We start from the raw sequence: 25,761 nt of genomic DNA, 5'->3' as shown, positions 1-25,761 counted from the left end.
TGATTTTGTCGTCTTACACTTCTGAACTTGGAACGAGAGTTAAACCGTATATTATAAATATGTAGGTTGTAAAATTGCTATTTGAACATGCTCGTTCAATGTTCATGTTTCCAATCAGCCAATAGCAGTAATGTACTGAGTAGTCATTAAGCCCAAAAATCTTTTCTTATATTTTACAGTATTGGTAGTAAGGACGCTAAGCATTGAAGAATTTCATAAGAATAAATGAAATAAGCAAAATTGCAGTAATATCGTTGTGCGCGTGCAATAGAGACGGGAATAGGCGGCAATGTATGAAATAGTTCGCGGTTAGCGTCCTTACTTGAGGCGTGGGTTGGGCGTGGGACTCAACAGGTTGATATTGTAATAATAATAAATAAAACAAGAATATTTGGTATATAAATTTATTCATATAACTATTGACTGTGACATTTAGCTGATAGCAGTAGTTTAGATGACAGGAAACTTTTCTAGTGGTTGTAAAGCTTCAGAATATACAATAAATAGTTCAGATCAATTAAGAGCACTTGAGGATGGAATCTTTCGTTCACAATATCAGCGTGCAAAATTACAAAATCAAAATATACAGAGTTGGTTTGACACTATAAAGAAGAGATTCTTTTGTTATTTGAGTTTGCGATCATCATACAAATGCAGGTAATGCTCGCACAAAAATCTCTACGGGTGAAGGTACCTTATATCGGTGCTTTCACTATTATTCATTACGTTTCAACGCTAATACGATACTACGCGACGTAAGCGCCATCTGCTATAAGGTTCCTTTACCCGTGGAACGTCACATTGACATCACTTCTTCCTAGACAAGTTTTGATTAAAACAAGAAAATTCGAGTGTATTGTGTTTCCCAGAGCGTTGTTAATAATAATAACTGAAGTAGGTAGTTCATACCTATTTAATAATTTACTAAATAACTGGTTCATGCGCTGGGCTGGGCCTTATACAGGAGGATTCATTTTGTAGGAGATTCATCTTACATGTGCCAAACCAAAATAGCTAATATTTTAGACCCTTATTTTCATCATCACATTGCGTTTCCTTATAGTTACACTTAACAATAATAATATCTCTATTAAAAACTAAAATTGAAGTCTGAATGCAATAAAGGAAGAAAATACAGATAATAGAAAGTGCTACGGTTTGCTGAGAGGCGGCCATGGCACCAGATTTAGTTTAGAAAAGGTGGATATATAAACATCGACTTATAACATTTTTTAACATCAGATAAAATTTAAAAAATATCAGTATTCTTATACATACATTGAATCAAATTTTAATAACATAGAAATACCGTTAAAAACAAAAGCTGCTAATTCAATAATAACGCAAAACAAAAGACCCGCAAGATAAATGCCAAATACACTTACAACTAACATTTAAACATAAAATCAGTGGCTTCACAAATTTTGACTATCTTGCACAGAGCACTAACACTTAATGACCAGCCACCAATAAACGAGAACACCCTGTATCCTGAACATGTGCTTACGCCACTCACTCAGTGTCAAACAAATGAAAGTACTTCTATGTGTACGTGAAATAAAAAGGTGCACTTACGTAGATAATTGAAGTGAAGTGTTCAAGCTTAGAGAGTATGATAGTTCCTTTCGGTTTGAGCCTTGTAGTACTTGAAGCCCATGAACCCGATGGCCAGGAGGCCGAGAGTGAGGATGATGCCACCGACGAAGCTCGCGCCGTCAAAACTGGAATGAAAAAGAATTGTAAATAAATAAATTATTCCCGAACAAATTACTCTGATGAATACAAATTATATTTCTGCCAAATTACAGGATAGTTTGTTGAAAGTAATCATGTTTAATCGTGTGAGAACTTGGGATTTCATTGATAATAACGAAAAGGGATGCAATCCAATAGTACGATAACTGTTTCGATGTTTACGTCGCTACATGATGAGGTGGCTACAGCGCTAAGAACTAAGAGTACCATTCGTGTATTTTAAACAACAGGCGTGTTGGAATAAGGAGGCACACTCAAAGCTTATGACAGATGCCGCCACCCTATTAGTCCATTGCACAGATAAAGAATTTCATACGTGAGAGCGAGAAGATGATATTTGTTTTCTCTCTCTCACATATGAATGAGTGTCATACCTAGATACTTGCACAGGCGCCGCCTGGCGGGATAAAATGTCATTGTGCCTCCTCATTGTGTTGTTATGTCACCAATACAATGATAAACTCACATCACATCACACATACATTAACCTCATGCTTCCTATCGATATCGTAGCTTAGTTGCTATACATATACTTAGTATTGAGTATTACGTATATTTTCTGGGTTTTTATGGGTTATACAAATATTGATTTAGTGCCAAGTGCGTGGTGAGGAATTCCCAGCGACTAAAACACTCGCTAAAGGGTAGTGTAGTAGAAAAAGTGGACAATGGAACTCATTAGTGAGCTCCATACTCGCATGGGTCGTAATATTCTATCGAATAACGTACGAGTACTGAATGAACGTAGGCACCGGTACGTTCACTTAGGTAACTTAACAGGCCGAAAATACTGCAACCAGGCTTAAAAATGCACGGAAACGCTATGTAATCAGCTACTACCCATATAAATTGTAGGTAAAAAACCAGAATAGTAGGACACTTACCCCCTGGCTTGTAGAGCGTGCGGCGGCGCCTCCGTGGAGACGGGGGCCTTCGTCGTCGTGTTGTCGGCCTTCGCCGGGGTGTGCGTCGCGGGCGCGTCGGGCTTAGGCGCCGGCTTGTCGGTGCTGTTGCTGCTGGTGTTGGTAGGCGCGACGGAGGGGGGGACTGTGCCGTTGGTGGTGGCTGTGCCGTTGGTGGTGGCTGTGCCGTTGGTAGCCGTGCCGTTGGCGGTAGCCGTGCCGTTGTTGGGGACAGGTGTGCCGGCGGTGGTGCTGTTGGTGGCGGCGGGGTGCGCGGGCGCGGCTTCATGGCCGGGCGCGGGGAAGGACGGTGCGCCGGCGGGAGGGGAGCCCTGAGCGAGCGCGGCGGCGGCGGATCCCTGAGCGGGCGGGACGGCGGCGGAGCCCTGTGCTGGCACAGCGGCAGCTGACGCTGCGTCTTTAGGTGCCGGAGCTGCCGCTTCCGCTGAAATAAAAAAATAACTTATGTTTAAATCGAAAATCAGTGGCAATTTTGGGAGTGTTCATATACGTACGTTGTTCACATACGTTGTCTACCATTTCTTATTTTCCTCTCTCAGTAGTTCTAAGGTTAGCTGGAAGAGATCCCTTAAAGGGATAAGCTCGCATTTGTACATTAACCATTATAATTATTCACTGCACTTCATATAACTTTGTTCTGTGCAATAAAGTGTCTACTGCTACTACTAATACTGAGAAACGGCGTAATGAGATTATTTTTAGAGAGATTATTTTAAAGAAATTATTTTCTCAAGAATCTCGGATTCATTTACGGTTAGAAATAGTAAAAACTGTCATGTAATTAAGTAAAATATGTATTAATTTAATGTATCACTCGAATCCAATAATGATAGACTGCCAAATAACCCTTGCGGCAAGGCTAGCACAAGATTGGCGCGAGTTTATGTCGCGGAGAGATACTGTCCCGCCGATCATGTGCTAGCTCGGCTGTATAAAAATAGGAAACCTGTAAATGCTAACTAGCTGCCGAAAGCATAATCTATCTAAGTACCCGTCAATTATATTGAATGCCTTCCAGCACTAACAAAAGGTATTATTTTAATAAATCACCTTATATAGCTCCGATATGGTTTATATTACAATGTCAAACAACTTCATACACGGTAGTAATAAATATTAAATCGACTTTCGCAACAATACCGCGTATTGTTTACATTAAATTGCTACTTCAAGGAAACGAATTATTGCACAGACATTAGAACTAATTATCAATATCGATTTTGAACTTATTAATCTAATTCTCGTTAATGAACAGTTTTTAACTAATTTGTAATTTTATAAGTAGAAAAGAAGAAACAGGAATACAAGATAACAGGATAGTAAATATAACTTATTGTACTACTTACTTGAATACGTAAACAAGTTTGCAGCAACAGTAAAATTAGCACAAAAACCGGCCAAGAGCGTATCGGGCAACGCTCAGTGTAGGGTTCCGTAGTTTTCCGTATTTTTCTCAAAAACTACTGAACCTATCAAGTTCAAAACAATTTTCCTAGAAAGTTTTTATAAAGTTCTACTTTTGTGAATTTTTTCATATTTTTTAAACATGTGGTTCAAAAGTTAGAGGGGGGGGGGGGGGACGCACTTTTTTTTTCCTTTAGGAGCGATTATTTCCGAAAATATTAATATTATGAAAAAACGATCTTAGTAAACCCTTATTCATTTTTAAATACCTATCCAACAATATATCACACGTTGGGGTTGGAATGAAAAAAAATATCAGCCCCCACTTTACATGTAAGGGGGGTACCCTAATAAAACATTTTTTTCCATTTTTTATTTTTGCACTTTGTTGGCGTGATTGATATACATATTGTTACCAAATTTCAGCTTTCTAGTGCTAACGGTTACTGAGATTATCCGCGGACGGACGGACGGACAGACAGACATGGCGAAACTATAAGGGTTCCTAGTTGACTACGGAACCCTAAAAATGCACTATGCTAATGTTTTTGCATGAGCTAGGCAATGTATTTTTCTACAAATATTTAATGTCTAGATAGTAGATACCGATTACCGACGCGCGACATCAAGTCAAGATCAGCTGGGAAGGTTATATTGTACTTCTATAAATAGTGTATGATACTTGGTGTATGTTTTGATAATTTTTTAGCACCCCTGACCTCAAGAACACCGTTGTCATTGTGAGTAAAGAGAGGCTTTATGCATTTATATTATAATATGAGAGCGATAACTTATTATGAACAAGCGGACGGCGTCTTTTGATGAATGAATTTACATCTCCATAGGCCGAATGTTTATGTTATGGCTGTGCCAAAAATACATCCCCGTATTCCCAAAACGGGATAGGCTGAGAACATTAAAGCATGAAACTATTCTAGTTCGAGTGTCACTCTTAACAATTAAGGGGTTGGAAGAAAACGAAATTGTGATGATATTGCTATGACAGACATTTGTTTTAAGAGCCTAAGGTCTTTAAGACATTGATTAGTTAGTTACATTACGAGTACCTACATTTGTAATACCCGAGGCATCCGATGATACTAAAATAGATCTATTTTTAGTTTAATCGAAAGAATTCTAACAAAAAGTTAACACAAAATACGCTAAGTAATAACAAAAAATGTATTCCGGCCAGCGTTTCAAGTTCCGATGTTTCGTCGAAAACCCGTCACCACGAGGTTGTGCAACACATCCCAAAACGATCTTGCATTAAACTACTTCAAAAGCTGTTTATTACTGCTTAATGACGTAGTGACTTTAAACGTGCATTTATAATTAGTTCGTTTTGGGTCCGAATTTCGGATATTCTTGTGTTAAAAAACGTATCGTAAAAGCAGGGCACTAAGCACTAATTCCTTTGTAACGCAAAAAGTATAAGAATTAGATATTTAAATGAACCAAATAATGTGTTTTTCTATGACAGATTGGTCCTTATGCTATCCTTTAAGTTCAATAAGGACAATTTTTGAAATTCCAACAGAAATTCCGAGAGTATGATCCCATCTGCACAAGTATAAGGACCCTTTCATGGAAAGTAGCTATTAGTTATCTATTCTAGTTCCATCTCTTTACCCGGCTGTTAGAGATCTAGTGAATGGGGCTTTTGACCTAACTGGTATTACGTAGATGATTACGTCACACAAATCAACAGCCTGTCAACCCAGTTCAGATTTTAAAGTTAATTATTTAGTCAATTTTACTCTGAAGTCAGAACACAAGTCTTGAAATGTTGTTACGTAGTAAGCTATTTGTACAGACACTAAGATAATATAGGTAGTTATTTTCTTTTATTATGCTTCTTGATAATATCTCAGGGATCGGAACCCGTTCCCAAATACCATTTGATATCGTTCTTAAACCGTTACCTATAAATTTTGTTCAATGGGAACAAAATAATTTCGGTTACGGTTCTTATATCGTTCCCTAAACGAACGGTTCATTATAAATTTTGTTCAGTGGGAACAAAATAATTTCGGTTTCGGTTCTTATTTCGTTCCCTCAAAGAACAGTTCCTTACAGTAACGTTTAAATGAACGAACAGAATTTTAGCGTTCCTAAAACCAATATTATTTCGTTCCGAGCCGCGCGGGAGTAGGTATAGCGACTGTAGCGAGCGCCAGAGCCGAACGTTTTCGCCGACGCACGAGCCGCCTTTCGCTGTCTCTTTTTCACACGAAGTTCATGTATATTTCTGTTTCGGTTAGCCGGCCGGCCGCGGCCGGCAATGAAGGTGAAGGTAGGTTGTTTGTTTTGTTTACTTCATTTACTTGAGTTGCAACTTTCGGCGTATAAACAGCGAACGTGCAGTGATAGTGTATGCTTGATATTGAAACTATTAGGATAGGAAGAAACAGCATAGAATATACACCATGTATAAAGGGCGGCAAATTTTAAAATTGTAGGGCTCACCGGCCAATTGTCTTCATAAAACCTGTCTACTTAAAGTTTCACGTTAACGGAATCATTAAAGGATTAAGACGATACAGGAGGCAAGCACGAATTCAGATTTTTAGGTCTTTATCGCCGTCGCGTTGACGGGGGCGGAACCCACAGAGAGGCCCTGTATAGTAAAGTTGTGTGCGCGTGGCGCACGCACACAGACGCGTACGCCGGCGGCGCAAGTACTCGCGCTCGAGCCGACCGGCGCCCGCAATCGCTCTCTATAGTCTCTATCTATATTTTTCTAGTTTTGGACTTCTGATTTGCGTATAGTTTTGGACTCCGTGAAGTATACTCGTACTGATTTGAATAGAATGCAAATTTGTCATATTTTAGGTATTCTAAATATTATTCCTTACCTTATACATAATGTAATTATCTTAAAAGGAATCATGATACCGAAATAAAGTTATTCGGTATGTAAAAAACTAAAGCCTTTTCGATGTCAAAAAGAAAGTTTAAAATAATTTTGTGGTAAAGTAAATATTTTCTGAAAGGATTGGGTTATACCTAGGGATTGCAATAATATAAAATCCGGATTTTCGGATTATTTTTAGGGCAAAATCCGAACTCCGGATTAAATCCGGATTTTTTTTAGTAACTAAAGCCTGATAAGTTTTTATTTGACCCTGGAAGAGTGTCGCTACAAATCGTTTTCATATGGCAATAATGTGCCGACGTCATGTATAATCGGGACAGCGAGTACTGGGTTTCGTTTCGCGTTAATATTTGTAGAAAATTAAAGCATGGTTTTAGAGAATGACAATTTAATAAGCTAGGTTTGAAGACTTGCTACTTCCACACAGCCTAAAATTCATGAAGCTTGTGCCTGTATCGAAGTCGTCGATGTTTATTTTCTTCTTACGTGGGACCTTGTTTTGTACTGGTGGCGATGATGAAACGGCCTCCTTATTTCTTTAAATATTTTTCACGGCAGAGCTAAATACAGACACCATAAATAAGAACAAAAAATATATTAAGCTAAGTCGAAACCAACTAATCATTGCATGAGAACATTATTAGGGTGCCCGCCCCCTACACGTAAAGTGGGGAGAGATTTTTTTTTCATTTCAACCCTGACGTGTGATATACCTATTGTTGGATAGGTATTAAAAAATGAATAGGGGTTTACTACTAACATTTTTTGATATTGTTAATTTTTTCGGAAATAATCGCTCGGAAATGTATGGGACATTTCAGAGGTAAACTTTTGTATGGGCTTTGTCAGTCCCGGTATCTATCGTCCTTGATATTAGGCAAGTCAATGTGCACCTCTAACGACTCTTACGCAGTGGCCATTGAGGCCAATCAATTAAAGGTGAGGAAACAGTCTGTTGCCATTAGATTTGGTGAAAATAACATTGATCGCGTTGGATATGGTAAGTATGGTTAAGAAACTAAAGCCTGACCAGAAATATAAATAACTATTGTCAGGCAGGAGTGCGCTGTTATTCTGATGTATGGAGTGACAGTTCAGTATAGTATGATGACTATGAAGAAAATAGTTTTAATGAAATTCCGCTACATGGCGCGTAGTCATATATTTCTGGTCATGCTTTACATGTGTATAAAATAAAACAAAACTTATGAATCTTATGATATAATCTTTCCAGTAATTGCCTATGGGAAAATAACATTGTAGTTACCACTGGTAACAACTTAGTGGTAACTCTGACTAGTGGAATAACCCTTATTTTATAACGATATTTCACTAACGAATGTACCAAAATATGATTGACTTTTACACTGAAGCTATAATTATGATAGAGTACACATAATCTTGATACACATTTAATAATATTTTTCTATTTTATTTTCGAGATCTTCTAAACAAGCCCGTAAATTCTCTTCGGGAACTTGTTCTAACTTTTTTCTTATAACGACTGCAACTATATTACGCTTGCATGAACAAGGGCACATCGCGTCCGGTTCCGGTTCACTATAAATGGATTGCATGGGTTGTGCTCTCTCAAGGACTGCATCTTGGTCCTTAAAAACATTTAAAAACATATCACTATTACAAATTCACACAGATTAAGTAACACACATATTTATACAAATTAGTGCAGATTATATTTTATACAGCTTTCTCACACTATAAGCACTTACATCCAACTCAAGGTCATCAGAATCGCTTGGATATGGGGTAGTTTTTTCTCTATATATATTTTTTTGAAGGCTAGATCTTCATCATCTATGTCAAAGCTTTTATCTGCAATAAAAATATCTTATTTATTTTGCATAATGTACTTACATTTCTAGAAAATTATTACAATAAGTTACAAGCTTTTGAGAATTGGGCCCTTGGTGTATCTACATGGAATACACAACTGTAGTTGGCGAGTGTATTAGTGTCTACACTGTCTACAGACGACCAAACCGACCAAGGTCCAACAAGTACGGGATTGTAAGAGCGGGAGAGCTACGTCAACCGGGGTGGCTTTAGGAAAATTTGGGGTTACTTTGATGGTATTTGAACGGCTTTAAAATTAACATCATTCATTATTTACTGAAACTGTTCATGTAATTAGTAGATAGATAATAGATCAATAAATATTCTTGTAAATCTACCATAGAAAATCGCGAATTTACTTACAGTATGACTTTAAAACTAAATTTTCAAAGTCACCCCTGCGTTTTAAAGCCACCCCGGTTGACCGTATAAGGCTTTCTCATTTTTTTACAAATAACTGCGTCCCTAATTGACATATGTCGGTACGGTCGCCTGTAAGTACCTACTTTAGGAGTGACACCGAATAGGGCTTGTATTGTAATCCGGATATATCCGCTGATTTTGAAATTCGGATAATTTGCACGTTAAAATCCGGATAAAACGAATAATTCGAATATTGTGAATGACAGAAATACCATTGCAATTTTTAAGAAGCTCATTTGGAAAACAAATTTTAAAGTAAAATTAACACATTTACGATATTAAAGTGATTTATATCAAAAATTACTCCTTGAGTGGCACTACTACCTTATTTAATAATAGTCATACTAGTTATGAAAAGAAAGCTGCACTTTTGGATGGAAGCAAGTCGCTTTGCATGGTGATAGTAGACATCATAGTAAACGATTTTTTCCGAGGATATCGAAATTTCATCCCTTAAGAAGCCGAGCGTAGCGAGGTGTTTTATGAAAATGAAAAAAATTCTATCTTTTTATTGTATCGTCCGATTTTGACAAAACGTATCTCAAATGAAAGGTATTAATTTGTGTAATTAAAAAAAATACAAAGAAAAAAAATAAAAGTAAGAAAAAAATAAAAAAAGTAAATTTCCGTCTCGCACTGAATAACTTCAAAGAATGAAATGACAAAATGTACAATGTCGATATACAAGTTTTTTTTTAATCGAAGACAGTTAAATTTTTAGTTGAAAACTGAAGACCGCATTGAAATCAGATCAGCATTTTTTAAGATACAAGTTGCCAAAGTTGGGAAAGATCGCTTTATATGGCCACTTTGAAATTCCTTTGCCAGAAAGTCAGAAATAATATGTTTTTCGGACACAGAAAAATACATAGTAACAGTACACATCAAAATAAAATTAAAAATTCCGAGGATATTGATATATTGATAGCAGATAATAGTCAATTAAGTAATCTGGATGCGGCTTCCGCCTGGCGTGACTTTACGCATAATGTTAATAGAGCTGTAAGTTTGCATGTGCCACTAAGGCCTTCTAAAACTGCTAAAAACAATAGAAAACCATGGATCGGTCCTGCCATATTAAAAATGATAAAAGAAAAAACAAAGTTGTGGGATGCATATATGCTCAATAAAACTAATGAGAACTATAGTCGATATCGGGTAATTAATAACAGTATTACCTCAGCTATGCGACATGCCAGACGGAGTTATGAAAAAGGAGTTCTAGACCGGGGACCTAAGTCACTGTACAGTTATGTCAGAAAGCAACTTTCATCTAAAGTAGCCGTCCCACCTTCGCTTAGAGATGATCTTACCCAGCAGGTAATAAATAACTGTCATGAAGTAGCAAATATATTTGCCAAACAATTTGAGAAGTCGTATGTTCGCGAACCGCTGAATGGACTAATGCCTGAAGTAAATGTAGCCAGAGTTAACAACTCTATTGAAAATGTTGAGTTCACACCGGATTTAGTTAGTAAAGCGATCTTGAGTTTCGACGAAAGTTCATCAATGGGACCTGATGAAATACCTGCAGTTTTGTTAAAGAGATGTATAAAGTGCCTTGCACCTCAATTATCCCATATAATGACATTATCACTTAGAGAACAGAGATTGCCCCCTGATTGGAAAAATGCCAACGTAACGCCTATTTATAAGAAAGGAGACAAACTGGTGGCAGGAAATTACCGACCAATAAGCCTCACTTGTATAGCCTGTAAAGCAATGGAAAAAATTATAACATGTGAATTGAGGAACTTCATTGCAAGAGAGCAGATCATTGTCGACGAACAACATGGTTTTACGCCAAAGAGATCAACAGTAACTAACCTGTTATGTTGTGTTGACAAGTGGACAAGCAGCTGGAATGAAAAGATACCGACGGATGTTATATACCTGGATTATGAAAAAGCATTCGACCGCGTCCCGATAAACCGACTGCTCGTCAAGTTGGACCACTTTGGAATTCGCGGAAAATTGCTCAACTGGATAAAAGACTTTTTGACGGGCAGGAAGTTTCGGGTACGAGTTGGAGAGCACCTCTCGGACCCGCATGACGTCCACAGTGGGGTTCCGCAAGGTTCAGTGCTTGGACCAATGCTGTTTGGGATTTTCTTGACAGATCTCAGACAAGTTGTAGAGTCAGATTTGTTTTTGTTTGCTGATGATACAAAGATCATGGGAAACCCGCTTATCAGCCACAACATCATACAGCAGGACTTAGACCGTATTGTACAATGGACTAAAGATTGGCTAATAACTCTCAATGCGGAAAAGTGCACTGTACTCCACATAGGTAAAAACAACCCTGAGCATACGTATTGTATTGACTCTAAAAGTTTGGAGAGAGTTACTTCTCAGCGAGATCTTGGTGTCATTATAACTAATAACTTAAAATGGGAAGAACACATATTACAGCTTACCAAAAAGGCCAACTCTATGTTATACATGATTAGAAAAGCCTTTCGCTATATGGACAAGAAGCTCTTTATTAGAATCTACAAGACGTACGTAAGACCATTGCTGGAATATGCGTTCCAAATTTGGAATCCATATTTTCGAAAAGATATTAGTCTGATTGAAAAAATCCAAAGAAGGGCAACAAAACTGGTACCATCTCTTCGCAACCAACCTTATGAAGACAGGTTAAAAGAATTGGGTCTGACAACCTTGGAGCAACGAAGACAACGCGGCGACTTAATAGAAACGTACAAAATACTCACAGGACACTATAATGTACCTTCATTAAGTGACATTTTCACTCGGAGTGTGTGTGACAGATTGAGAGGACATTCCCTGAAGTTGACACGGACACAGAGTAGTAGCAACCCTAGACGTCACTTCTTATCTAACCGCGTAGTGAGAGTGTGGAACAGTTTGCCCGAAACCGTAATCAGTGCACCTACAGTGAACTCTTTTAAAAACAGACTCGACAAATATTTATTGAATGGACAAAACACAAGTGCATCAGGACATTGACGTGCACGTATCAGCTTTAAGCTGCCTGTGCATTAGCAAATAATAATAAATAAATAATAATAAATATTATAATTTCATCCCTTAGAACGACGAGCGTAGCGAGGTCGGTTACGAAAACCGAAAAAAAAATCTCATTTTTTTGTACGTCGTCCGATTTTGACAAAACATGTTTCATTTGAAAGGTATTACTTTATGTAACTTAAAAAAAATATTGAAAAAAATTGGAAAAAAAATGTAAGATTAAAAAAAAAACCTTAATTTTCGTATCACACTGAATAACCGCAAAAAACGGTAGACACGGTGTATAATTTCGATATATGATTTTTTTAAATTAAAGACAAATAAATGTATGATTATAAACTAAATACCGAATCGAAATCGAATCAGTAGTTTTTAAGATGCAATTTGTCAAAGTTGGCTTAGTTTGTTTATATGGTCGCTTATAAATTCCTTAGCCAGAAAGTCAGAAACATTATATTTTTCTCACAGTTAAAAGTATGCATAGGTAATAGACATCATAATAAACAATTTTTTACGAGGGTATAAAAAAATCATCCCTTGGAAAGCCGAGCGTAGCGATGTCTGTTACGAAAAACAAAAAAAAGGCAGTTTTTTTTATTGGATTGTCTTTGTAAGGGTTTCTAAGGGATGAAATTTTTATATCCTTGTAAAAAAATGTTTATAATGATGTCTATTACCTATGCATACTTTTAACTGTAAGAAAAATATAATGTTTCTGACTTTCTGGCTAAGGAATTTATATTATAACTATTATAAGCGACCATATAAACAAACTAAGCCAACTTTGACAACTTGCATCTTAAAAACTACTGATTCGATTTCGATTCGGTTTTTAGTTTATAATCATGCATTTATTTGTCTTTAATTTAAAAAAATCATATATCGAAATTATACACCGTGTCTACCGTTTTTTGCGGTTATTCAGTGTGATACGAAAATTAAGGTTTTTTTTTTTAAATCTTACATTTTTTTCCAATTTTTTTCAATATTTTTTTTAAGTTACATAAAGTAATACCTTTCAAATGAAACATGTTTTGTCAAAATCGGACGACGTACAAAAAAATGAGATTTTTTTTCGGTTTTCGTAACCGACCTCGCTACGCTCGTCGTTCTAAGGGATGAAATTATAATATCCTCGTAATTTTTAATTTTAGTTTGATGTGTACTGTTACTATGTATTTTTCTGTGTCAGAAAAACATGTTATTTCTGACTTTCTGGCAAAGGAATTTCAAAGTGGCCATATAAAGCGATCTTTCCCAACTTTGGCAACTTGTATCTTAAAAAATGCTGATCTGATTTCGATGCGGTCTTCAGTTTTCAACTAAAAATTTATCTGTCTTCGATTAAAAAAAACTTGTATATCGACATTGTACATTTTGTCTGTCATTCTTTGAAGTTATTCAGTGCGAGACGGAAATTTACTTTTTTTATTTTTTTCTTACTTTTCTTTTAAATTTTTTTCTTTGTATTTTTTTTAAATTACAAAAATTAATACCTTTCATTTGAGATACGTTTTGTCAAAATCAGACGATACAATAAAAAGATAGAATTTTTTTCATTTTCATAAAACACCTCGCTACGCTCGGCTTCCTAAGAGATGAAATTTCGATATCCTCGGAAAAAATCGTTTACTATAATGTCTACTATCACCATGCAAAGCGGCTTGCTTCCATCCAAAAGTGCAGCTTTTGGCCAAAAATTCTCCATAACAAGTATGACTATAAGTAAATAAATAATAAACAAAAATATTGGGGGACATCTTACATAGATCAACCTAGCCCCAAACTAAGCAAAGCTTGTACTATGGGTGCTAGGCGACGATACGAATACATACTTATATAGATAAATACATACTTATATACACAGAAAACATCCAAGACTCAGGAACAAATATCTATGCTCATCACACAAATAAATGCCCTTACCGGGATTCGAATCCGCCGGGACCGCGGCTTAGCAGGCAGGGTTTTTTTCATGAATATTTGTGGATAATCTCATGTAAATGTATATCAATTTAACTCAATCAATCAAGTGACACTGAGTACCGTATCAAACGCTGCACTTTCATTATTGTTAGCATCCGAATACATTATAAATAAATAAATAAATTGCAAACAGAACTAAAACTGTTCAAATTTTCTGACAAAAAGAAGTCTTCTATGTATCCCGCGGCGGAAGACCTGTTTAGTATTGAACTGCAGAACAAGATGAAGTAGTTAAGCAGATACGCTTTTACATTTTATCCTTTCAAAATAGGTTGCAAGTGTTGCAACACCAAAACTTTTTCGCTGTATACGTAACGTAAGGCCCTCTGGCTAAGAACGTCTACCCGAGAGTCCCAAGTGTAACTGGAATGGAGTCACGAAGTCATCAAAGATAAGAGGTGAAAATTATTAGAGAGAAAGATCATTCAGCCTTGTTATTTAACAAAGCTAAATGGTGTTTGTAATATGTCATAGTTCTTTTTGCATTTGAATAAATCGGCAATGAAAACCTCGTAAATGCAATCTGATATTTAAACAAGGAGTAGGTAGGTAATACCTTTTTTAGGTAATATTCGATCTAAACGATCACAACATGACGTTTTGCCTCATATGGCAATCAGATTATGTCTCTAGCATTAAAATTCATTAATATCAAATATTAGTCAAAATTACATAAAAATAAAATCATATATCTTATGGGCAACTGAAGTCATTTCATAAAAACCGGCCAAGAGCGTGTCGGGCCACGCTCAGTGTAGGGTTCCGTAGTTTTCCGTATTTTTCTCAAAAACTACTGAACCTATCAAGTTCAAAACAATTTTCCTAGAAAGTCTTTATAAAGTTCTACTTTTGTGATTTTTTTCATATTTTTTAAATATATGGTTCAAAAGTTAGAGGGGGGGGGGGGACGCACTTTTTTTCCTTTAAGAGCGATTATTTCCGAAAATATTAATATTATCAAAAAACGATCTAAGTAAACCCTTATTCATTTTTAAATACTTATCCAACGATGTATCACACGTTGGGGTTGGAATGAAAAAAAAAATCTGCCCCCACTTTACATGTAGGGGTGGTACCCTAATAAAACATTTTTTTCCATTTTTTATTTTTGCACTTTGTTGACGTGATTGATATACATATTGCTACCAAATTTCAGCTTTCTAGTGCTTACGGTTACTGAGATTATCCGCGGACGGACGGACGGACGGACGGACGGACGGACGGACGGACGGACAGACAGACATGGCGAAGCTATAAGGGTTCCTAGTTGACTACGGAACCCTAAAAAAGGCAAGAATGAAATAACTAAGTAACCTAACCTAACATTAAGGTTACGAACAACAGCTCAAGCCTGATTATAAAATAACAATTTCCTACGACGTGTTTTTCGTATCGTAGTACATAATTATGTTACTAATTATGAGATTTATTAAATAAAATAAAAAATATTCGAAATATCCATTTTATCCGAATATCCGGATTTTCAAATATCGAGTCGAATCATCCGGATTTCGAATTGGACGGATAATTGCAAGCCCTAACACCGAACCACCGGGCAGAGTTTCAGTATTTAGGTTTATGAAGGTTTAGTATAGGTAAGTACTTACTCAGTGGCTCATTCTGTGCATCGATCAAGTCATAAATATCATCATTAGTGCCCCTTTCACTCGCAGCAGTATAAGAACATTGGATGAATTGGGATTCTTCGAGTTCTGGGACACGGGAGTGTTGAATACTAAAAACAATTTATTTTTGTGACTAATTGCACATTTCACATCTTTCATTGCGACGTTTTTAGACTAAGGGCCCGTTGCATCAACCACATTTGACACACACATCATCGTCACGCAGCAGACGCCTATGGAACTGTCCATACAATAAAATTTAACGAATGCTTTAACGGTGACAGACGGTTTGGTGCAACTGACCCTAAAGGTCCATTGTTGATAGTAGCTGATGTAATTTCTATGGTAATTGACTATCTACAGTACCAACGACACAATTAATGGGAAAGTAGTGTATATTGTACACACGCACACGCACACGCACACGCACACACACACACACACGCACACGCACACACACACACACACACACACACACACACACACACACACACACACACACACACACACACACACACACACACACACACACACACACACACACACACACACACACACACACACACACACACACACACACACACACACACACACACACACACACACACACACACACACACACACACACACACACACACACACACACACACACACACACACACACACACACACACACACACACACACACACACACACACCTGAGATGACCGTACCAAGGTCAAATAAGGACGCTCGCTCTTGCTAATAGCGGCGTCCCGTCCTTATTTGACCTTGGACTGTACGATTGCCTGTAAATAAATACTTAAGCGTCGTGACATTACTTAAATTTTAAAATCGGTAAAATTGAAAGCACTAAGTTAAAAGAAAAAAACTTACTTCATTGTGGTTGTGGTGCAGAATGTTTTCGACGTATTTGTTTCGTTCGACGCCACGTTTACTCACCGCTAGTCTCAAATCAAACTAAAGTTACTAAAGTGATGGCCGTGGCCGACACCGCTTGCACTGTTCGTTCAAATTCTTGGAAATAGAAAAACCGAAATAATTTCGTTCCTGCGAACTGTTCTTTAAAGAACGTATCATTTAATTCCGTTCCCGCGAACTGTTCTTTAAAGAAAGTATCATTTAATTCTGTTCTTCGGAACAGTTCTCACTCATAAACGTTCGTTCACTGAACGAAAAAGAATACCGGTTAATGGAACCAGAAACGCTAAAGTAAAGTTCTCGGGTCAACGTACGGAACCGTTCCGAAAAAAATACCGGTATCCGATCCCTGCTTGATATTATACATAGTTACAGACGGATGCAAGCGCGGATCCAGCTTCGTGCCCAGGGGGGGGTCACGTGGTAAAGGCCCAGGCCCCAGAGGAGGGGTCACGTGGTCTATTTGCAGCGCCGGCCCGCGCACTAGATCAGGGTAGAGCGAGATATAGTTTTGGCGCCCCCTTGTTTAACCTTTTTTGGGGGTTCGACGCCAAAATGCTCATAGATTCGCTGTGTCTATCAAAACGTCACAACCATTTGACTAAGTAACTAAAATATCTTACATGAATGGGTATTGATGGAAATTGAAAGCGCGAGCGAAGCGAGCGCGAAAATTTTTCCTATTATTTTTGGGGGGGCTTGGTTCTATAAAATCCCCTGTCTTTCATAGGACAAGATACGCGAAATTAATGCTTTCCTGTGCGGCGTGTTCATTGAGGAGTTCACTAGGACAAGAACTGCGATGAAACAAAAGAGGCCGCTCTAGCCGACCAAGAATTACCAATAACTGATAACAGCTTTTAAGCTTTAGTTTTAGCAGGATTTGAGATTTAGTTCAGGGCCAAGGCAAGACATGGGAGAGAAAAGCAAATTGCAGCAATGGCCAACTTGGACAGACATTGAGAAGTCGAGAAGTTCGACTCTAATTGCAGAACTGCAGAAAAGCAAAGCTTGAAATTAAATAGGTTAATTATGCCCTCATGTTATTCGGCCTTTGGCATATTTAGATTTGGGTAATAAGAAGTTCGTTTATCATCACGCTTACGCTCCTTTGACTCATACAAAATTGCGCCTCTGTGAGACGTTTTGCGCCTTTGGCTTTAAGAGGAACTCTGCTTTGAATTGCGGATAAACACTGAGCGTTTGGATAGCGACGTAACATTGTCTTTGTCGTTCGGCCTCGCAACAATGTAGTTCGTCAAGAGCTAGAAACATCTTACAGTAGCAACAGCTCCCACCTTATGAATGTTGTACATGGTGGCATTGTGGTGCAACTTCTCACATAATCTGAATCACAATCACAAATCTAGATTTTCAATAGTTTAATAAAATTCATTTACGGCTCCTCTCGTCATTTTGGGCTATGTGTGCGCCCACCCAATGACGATTTTGGCGCCCCCTTACCATTCGGCGCCTAGAGCGGCCGCTCCACTCGCTCTACCCTTAATCCGGCCCTGTCTATTTGTATGGCCAACCTAGGCTCCAGGGGGGGGTCATGACCCCCATGACCCCCCCCCTGGATCCGCGCATGGACGGATGCCAAGAACTACATGCCCACTTAAGGGTCGGTTGCATCAAACCGTCTGTCACCGTTAAAGCGTTCGTTAAATTTTATTGTATGGGAAGTTCGATAGACGTCTGCAGCGTGACGATGATGTGTCTGCCAACTGGCCCTTAGTTGGGTTACTTGGGTTGAAGTCAGTCTGTATCAACCCTAAAGAAGTTACTGACTACAATAATACAGTGTAAATCGTTCTCTTCAAAGGGCTAAAAATATGTAAAGTACAGATTTTACAGAACAAACGTGTACATCTATGTGGTAAATTGTATTAATTCTGAGCATCGACAGAATTTCACTCACGATAGAATCAACATCGTATTTTATCTAATTTGCAGCTATTTTTACGGTTAACGCTTCTTCGTCTCACATTTTCCGAGAAAATTAGATTTGACAGGAATTCTATACGGCTTTTTTTATACTGGAATATGATGCCTTTGAAAGTAACGGAGTAGCAAGGAAAGTGGCCTCTATACTATCGGTTTCCGTTAGAGAATACGTTACTGGATAGCGTAAACAAGCAACAAGGAAAATTTACCTATGTAATTTCTAGTTAGTTACCGTTCGAGGCGCTGTTCACTTTCTCCATAATATCAAGTAAAATGAATGTCATTTTCCATAACGATTACACTATCGAATATCGTATTCTAAAACGTTAAAAATTGACTAAATAAACACCCTGTACACGTACAGTCGAGTTCATAATTATGTGTACATTTTTTCTCTTCACCTTGACCTATTGCAATAAGGTGAAAAATTTTGCACATATTTATGAACTTGACTGAACAATCAGGCGATGCCTGTTATATCTCAAAAGCGTATCTAGCCTGCAAGCTGCGTTGCGTAGCATTTAGTTCTCACGTGCGGCAAAAACTTCAAGATCATTGCAGAAAATGTGCTTTGTCTGGTTTTATTTGTACTAGGAAGTTTGTAGGTGTGCATAATGATGACAATATCATATCCTATCAGCACAGCAGTCTAATATTAAGGTCTCCATTGTTTCCCATAAAGTTTTTAATCATAATTCTGTTCATTTTGCTGGCAAGGTCACATGAATCACCTAGATATCCCGAAGGTCAATTCCTCTAATTTAATTAAGCCACGGCGATATAATTTGTTTATCAAGCCAATGTACTGGAGGCGCGTAAAATATCCAAAGAGCAACGTGGTAAGTCCAATAGGGATTTCCACAATGGTGCATTTGTTTCGTTTTACGTCACTCTTGGCAGTCTTGTCTATGCGAGGCGTCTTTGCTACATATTGTATAGATTTTATGTAAGCTAACACTCGCCATAATGATATTATCCTCCTTAGTTACACCCACGATATACAAAGATGATATAAAGGCGAAATATAAACCGCCCGTTGTGAAAAATAAAGTTGAATTTCGTGTTGCCTGAAAATAATAAAGAACTACGCATGGCTCTGTAGTATTTGTAAAAGAGAATGAAGTGGAAATATTGGAAGAATATCAAGTTTTTTGCAGAGTCTGGTTGACGCAATTGGCAACCGAAGAGCAAGCGACTACCTCGCATAACGTATCAGCATTAGATACAGCGAGGAAATGCCGTCAGCATCCTTGGTACCTACAATGCGTCAAGGGCCTAGTTAAGCTATTTGAAAATGAAAATTTAGTTGTACGCTTAGTCTTCGTTACAGTATGTAATGTATATTTTCTCATATAAATAAAGCGTGGTTTGATCAAGTTCGTCGTTTTCAGAATATTATGTGATGTGGGATGTGAGTAAGTGCCTAATGTCTACACACCTATTTGATTTCTCAGTCAATGAACTATGAACTTGGTTTAGTCATCAATAATTGGGTAAGGTCAACCGAACGGGTAAGTAATTGGCTTTCACATTGGAGCATGTTTACACATTGATTAGAGCTTGCCACAAGAAACTATGGAAACGGGTTATATCGCGTAAAATTAATTTATAATACATCTCGACGTTTCGAACCCTTAGGTGGCCTAGCCCCAATGTAAAGGCCAGCTCCAGCTACAGTTTATTTTTTATTGACATTTTAAATTATGGAAATAAACCTGTAGAATCAATTTAGCAGGCAGTACCTACACAGATCACATAAACAAAACTGCTTTAGATACGGAAAGTCTCAGACAAATCGTCACTGCTTTTAAAAAAACTTGTATCTTCGTCTGTCAATGAAAAGAAAATTGTAGTAAGTATGTATGGAATGCATATAGACTTACTGCGTTTTAACTTTGAGGAGCAGCGTGAGATACGAGATTTTTTCAAAGTAGTGACGAAATATTTATAAGCGCCTAACATACATTTGCATCGTTCTAATTTTGCCGCCAATCACGCAAAGCAGTCAATAATTCTACTACAATTTACCTACTCATGACTTATACCCACATTTCTAAGCAGCTTATCAAAAGAACGAGCGGTTTAAAAATATGCATGCTATTTCTGTACAATGGCGACCTAAGTCAATTACAGTTGTGTGCGAATTACCAACCATAGCAGTAAATGTGGAGTAGGTCAAAGATCATTGCAGTACGTACTAAGAGCATGAGTGAATATTGCGTTCGACGTGGGATCAACAACCTCCGTTATCAATATTGCAATTCATTGAAAATCGGGGTTGCTAATAGTATCATTGAAACGAATGTGTATAGGCGAAGTTGGGCACACCACACACGACAAAATAAGGCGGGAGCATATGCTCAAATTCGTCTAAACAACTTGAACTGCATAAAAATAAATAAATATAAAATAAATAAATATTGGGGAACACCTTACACAGATCAACTTAGCCCCAAACTAAGCAAAGCTTGTACTATGGGTGCTAAGCGACGATATACATACTTAAATAGATAAATACATACTTATATCCATAGAAAACACCCATGACTCAGGAACAAATATCTGTGCTCATCACACAAATAAATGCCCTTACCGGGATTCGAACCCAGGACCGCGGCTCAGCAGGCAGGGTCACTACCGACTGAGCCAGACCGGTCGTCAAAAAAAATTTATTAATTAAAAGTTTTATGAGAAAACTTTCTACATATCTATATAACATATATATATACTTTCTACATATATATATAACATCTAATCTATTAAGTTGGTATTGGTTTTTTGTCAAAACCTGAGACAGAAATAAATTTAAGTTATTAAATTAGTTCAAATATTTGGCTTGGCTCAGTATAAATAATTATTTGGTACCTTTGGTACTTATCTTTATATCTTTTGTCGCAATGTTACGTAAAAGCATAAAATTGCCTTTGTCATGTTTGTCACTGTTTGCAGCCTGTTTAAATATTTAAATGTTTAAAAGCCTGTTTAAATGTTTAAAGATTTAAGGAATCAGCAACTTTAACCATTTAAGTCTTAATACTAAGAAGGTTGAAGATACAAAGCACTTGACATAATCATTTGTTAAGGCAAAATGCTGTTGCCCGTAGTTTGGAATCTGGTTTGAGGCTTTGAGCAGCACAAAATAAATTTAGAGCAACATAAGGCCACATAAGGCCAGAGAATAGGAAGATGCTCTCAATATCATTATACTATCTATACTATACAACCTAAATGGTCGCACACCATGCGGTTTCAGAGGAATTTCCTCCCACGAACGCTCCGGCTGTGGAATGAGCTCCCTGTCGAGGTATTCCCGATGAACTACAGTATGGGGTTCTTCAAAAAAGGAGTGTACAAGTTTCTAATGGGTCAGCAACGCGCACGTGACACCCCTTGAGTTGCAGGCGTCCATAGGTTACGGTGACCGCTTTCCATCAGGCGGGGCGTATACCTGTTTGCCACTGACGTGGTATCCAAAAAAGAAACTCCATCCACTGCTTATTGCTGCTATGACGACTGCCAGGTTGCCAGGTGGAGTTGCAGAAACCGGACTATGCTACTAAACAATGTCGCACTGCCAGAATTGCCAGATACAGGTTAGTCTCAGACATGTTCACAGATTGTGATGGACACCTTTGAAACTCTATGCACTTATCTGCTTAAAATGTTATTACAAAGAACAATAGAACAGTAATAAATGTTTTATAACATGTTTCAAAAAGCTTGTTAGCATAAAAAGCCTGGGTTTGAACTTTCTAATAATGTGCAACAAATAGTTAAATATTTGTCTTCTGATTTAAGTAATTAAAGTTTATTTTATAATTTTTATAAAAAAGGAATATGAAATGTTTTAAGTAAATGGTTCCAGGTGAGGTAACAATTTGTTATCCTTGTATTTAGGGCTGCCATCTCGAATTTCGCCAAACCCGGACAAAGATACAAAAAACCCGGACATTTGGCGTAAATCGCATTTTTTCCCCGGACGAGTCAGAATTTATTTTTTCATCACACCAACTGGTAAAGGCTTTCTTTGCTATTCGAAAACTGATAGCAAAATTACATTTTATCCACAAGAGTGCAAAGTAATTTCATACAAGTTTTAACTTGATGTCTAAAGCTGGGTGTTGGAATTCACGTATAAATGATGATTTTGAATGATAAATGTTAAATAAATTGAAGTACTTTATTTATTTTGATGTTTTACAGTTCATATTTTCATAGTATTGGTGTGGTGAAAATTTTTGTGTTTCACTCGGTGGCAGTTTGTTTAACCATCGTGCCTTGATAACCTCGCAATGCTCAAGATTCCACTTTTTGAACCACTCGCTACGCTCGCGGTTCAATATTGGAATCTTTCGCTTGCTCGGGTATCAATATTGGCACGTGCGGTTAAACAACTTTGCCCCCTTGTAAAAGGAATAACTATTAAAAAACATGACCTTTAATTTTTATGCATTTATTTTTTTAATTTAATTTGTGTAATGTGTAATTTTTCTTACAAAAAAAATGTCTCTTTTAGGTTACTAAGTTACTAGGTCAAATGGGGTGCTTCCTTACGTGAAAAGTGTCCGGGTTTTCCCCGGACACTTCTTGACTCCCCGCCCGGACGGCCTCCAAACTAGGACAAATCCGGGGAAACCCGGACGGATGGCAGCCCTACTTGTATTGCATGTTTATGATTACAATATAAATACATAAGATTTCACAAAATGTTTAAGTTAGTAGTAGTTATTTCAACACATGAAGAAATAAGTGCTTGTTGGTAAAAAATATTTGCTCTGTGGGATTCTGTATGTTGAATGTAAATAGTAGGTAATTTGGGGAAACCCACCAAAAAGTATTCAAATGCAACAAACAGGAAATAACAAAGAGGATCAAGTATAATAGAGAGTTACTGTCAAAGTAAAATGTGTAATCACAGTACATAGACTACCATCTCTCGACACAGGCTTTAAACTTTTGAACCTCAGTTTTGACAATTTGGTCCATATTCTTAGCTTGACGTGTTAAAATGCCAAATATTAATACTAGCGCCATCTAGCCGAGTGTCCCCCAAAGGTGTATCGCCATCTAGGTCACCATACCTTTTTCTGTATGATTTTGAGGTACATTTTTTTTTAAACTTTAGCTGTCTATACAGAGTTACATATGTCTTTGGGAAATAATTATATAATAATTCATTCACTGTCAAATATTGCTGCTATGTTTATTTTTTACTGGGAATGGGGAACTTGACTCAGAAAGTTTCAGTAAATACATGTACACATAAAACTCTACCACACAGGTCTACCATTGAAAATTAAAATGGCAATTTTATTATATGCTTCTGGATCACAATAAATAATGAAATGTTAATTTTTCATTTTTCATTTTTGTATGGGATTAAAATAGTAAGGTATAGCAGGTGTACTTATTGCAAATTGTCCTATTGTATATAGGACACTATACTTAAGTATACAGTAAGATGTAATGTAAATAATAATATGTAAGGGTTATAGCCATTCTTTGTTATTCCTTTAGGATAAACCAAGGCTTGATAAAATATTAAAAGTAAAATCCAAGCACTGTTCTAAGATCAATGAAGTGGGTTTTTAAAGGTCATAGAGCAAGAGATAATGTTTATATACTCATGAAGCCTTTCCTCAAATGTCCTATTGTCAGATGCACTGCTGCATAGATAAAATCCAAGGTCAACAATACAAACTAATTGGTTGAGATAATGACATGATACATAGATAAAATAAACTTAAATTCAAACTCAAAAAGTAGTAAAAAAAATATTTCATCACAATGCATGTGTAAAATTGACGTCACAACATTGTCTTATTTTGCAACAACCTGTTTTGCTGATTAAAATTCAATCACGATGTCGGAGAAAGAAGCCTAAAATAAAATAGGGTAAATTAAAATACCCACTTTCTGGAAACAGTTACTTATATACTTGGGCATAATTAGTTCATTCCTATAGACATAATGCAACTAAATGATGGGCTAGAGAAATATATAAAACATACAGCAGAAGTAGACGTATTTTATCCTCGTTTTCTGTTTGTTGGAATCTGATCAAACGCAATTGACCGATTGGCATTTAACTGATTGTTTGAGATTTACTCACCAGGTTTCGGAGTCTCGCTTAGGCAAACGGAAACGGTCAACAAGCAAACAAAAATTACTTTCTTCATCTTGAAAGAGTTTTTAACGACTATTTCTTATAAGAATATTTTCAAGAATCTCAAAATTGTATTACGCTACACTTTGCGTTGACTTGACGAATCCAAGAACGGCAAGAAAGCAATGTTGCCACTGTTCTCTGTTGGTAGCAAGTTGCTAGGATTGTTGGCATTGGTAGGCAACACTGCAGACTCTTCCAGACCAGTTTATAAACGTTGAATATGATCTTTATTTAAAAAAATACAGCAATAATTGCAAAACAAGTCCATTTAACGGTCAAATGATTAATTTAGTAAGGCCATTTGATTATTAACTAATTAAACCCAAATCAATATTCTTTTCTAAGCATTTCGTAAGCGACACAAAATATAAAGACCCCGTACCCCGAATAGCTTGAGTAGTTAATGATTCCTAGGAAGTCTAATAGATGGCGCGCAAATTAATACAACAAAAATGAATTCCCGGTTTGTTTTTAAATTTGCAGTACCAAGTTAAAAAGTTATTTTCTATGGACGAGAAACCTTCGCCCCTACTTACTGATGTGCCGACCGAAACTTTCCAAAATTCTGAAATTTTCACATAGGAAAACTTCGAAAACTTTCCATTTCATAAATTTAAATTCCCTTTACTTTTCGTGAAAGTTTCGTGAATTTTTCAAGAAATTTAAGAATTTTTTGGAAAGTTTCCGCAATATTCACTACCCCTACTACAAGATTTGCTTGACCATCTAAGAGTCTATATTCGCTAGGTGCACGCACAACGCACTTAGCCGTTAGCACAGACCAATCTGTGGCCGTTAGCCAACCAAAAGTAGGTACCTATACCTACTTAATATGACTTATATTGACCGGGATATAGACCGTGATTACCTTTTTGATTT

The 25,761-nt window shown here is 37.1% G+C and overlaps 1 protein-coding gene across 1 annotated transcript; it reads right to left on the bottom strand.

Moving 5' to 3' along the window:
* Nucleotides 1-390: 390 nt before the first annotated feature.
* On the bottom strand, nt 391-25,008 carry LOC125229482 (skin secretory protein xP2-like). The gene is made up of 3 exons (XM_048134329.1): nt 24,826-25,008; nt 2,640-3,102; nt 391-1,721 (listed from the first exon to the last, which is right to left on the bottom strand). The coding sequence occupies exons 1-3, from the start codon at nt 24,890-24,892 to the stop codon at nt 1,604-1,606; spliced, it is 648 nt and encodes a 215-aa protein (XP_047990286.1). The 5' UTR covers nt 24,893-25,008; the 3' UTR covers nt 391-1,603.
* Between the last annotated feature and the right edge of the window lie 753 nt (nt 25,009-25,761).

This window comes from Leguminivora glycinivorella, chromosome 9 (assembly GCF_023078275.1).
Source record: "Leguminivora glycinivorella isolate SPB_JAAS2020 chromosome 9, LegGlyc_1.1, whole genome shotgun sequence".
NCBI lineage: Eukaryota > Metazoa > Arthropoda > Insecta > Lepidoptera > Tortricidae > Leguminivora > Leguminivora glycinivorella.
Note: the sequence above shows the minus strand (reverse complement) of the source record. Positions and strands in the feature narration are given on the sequence as shown.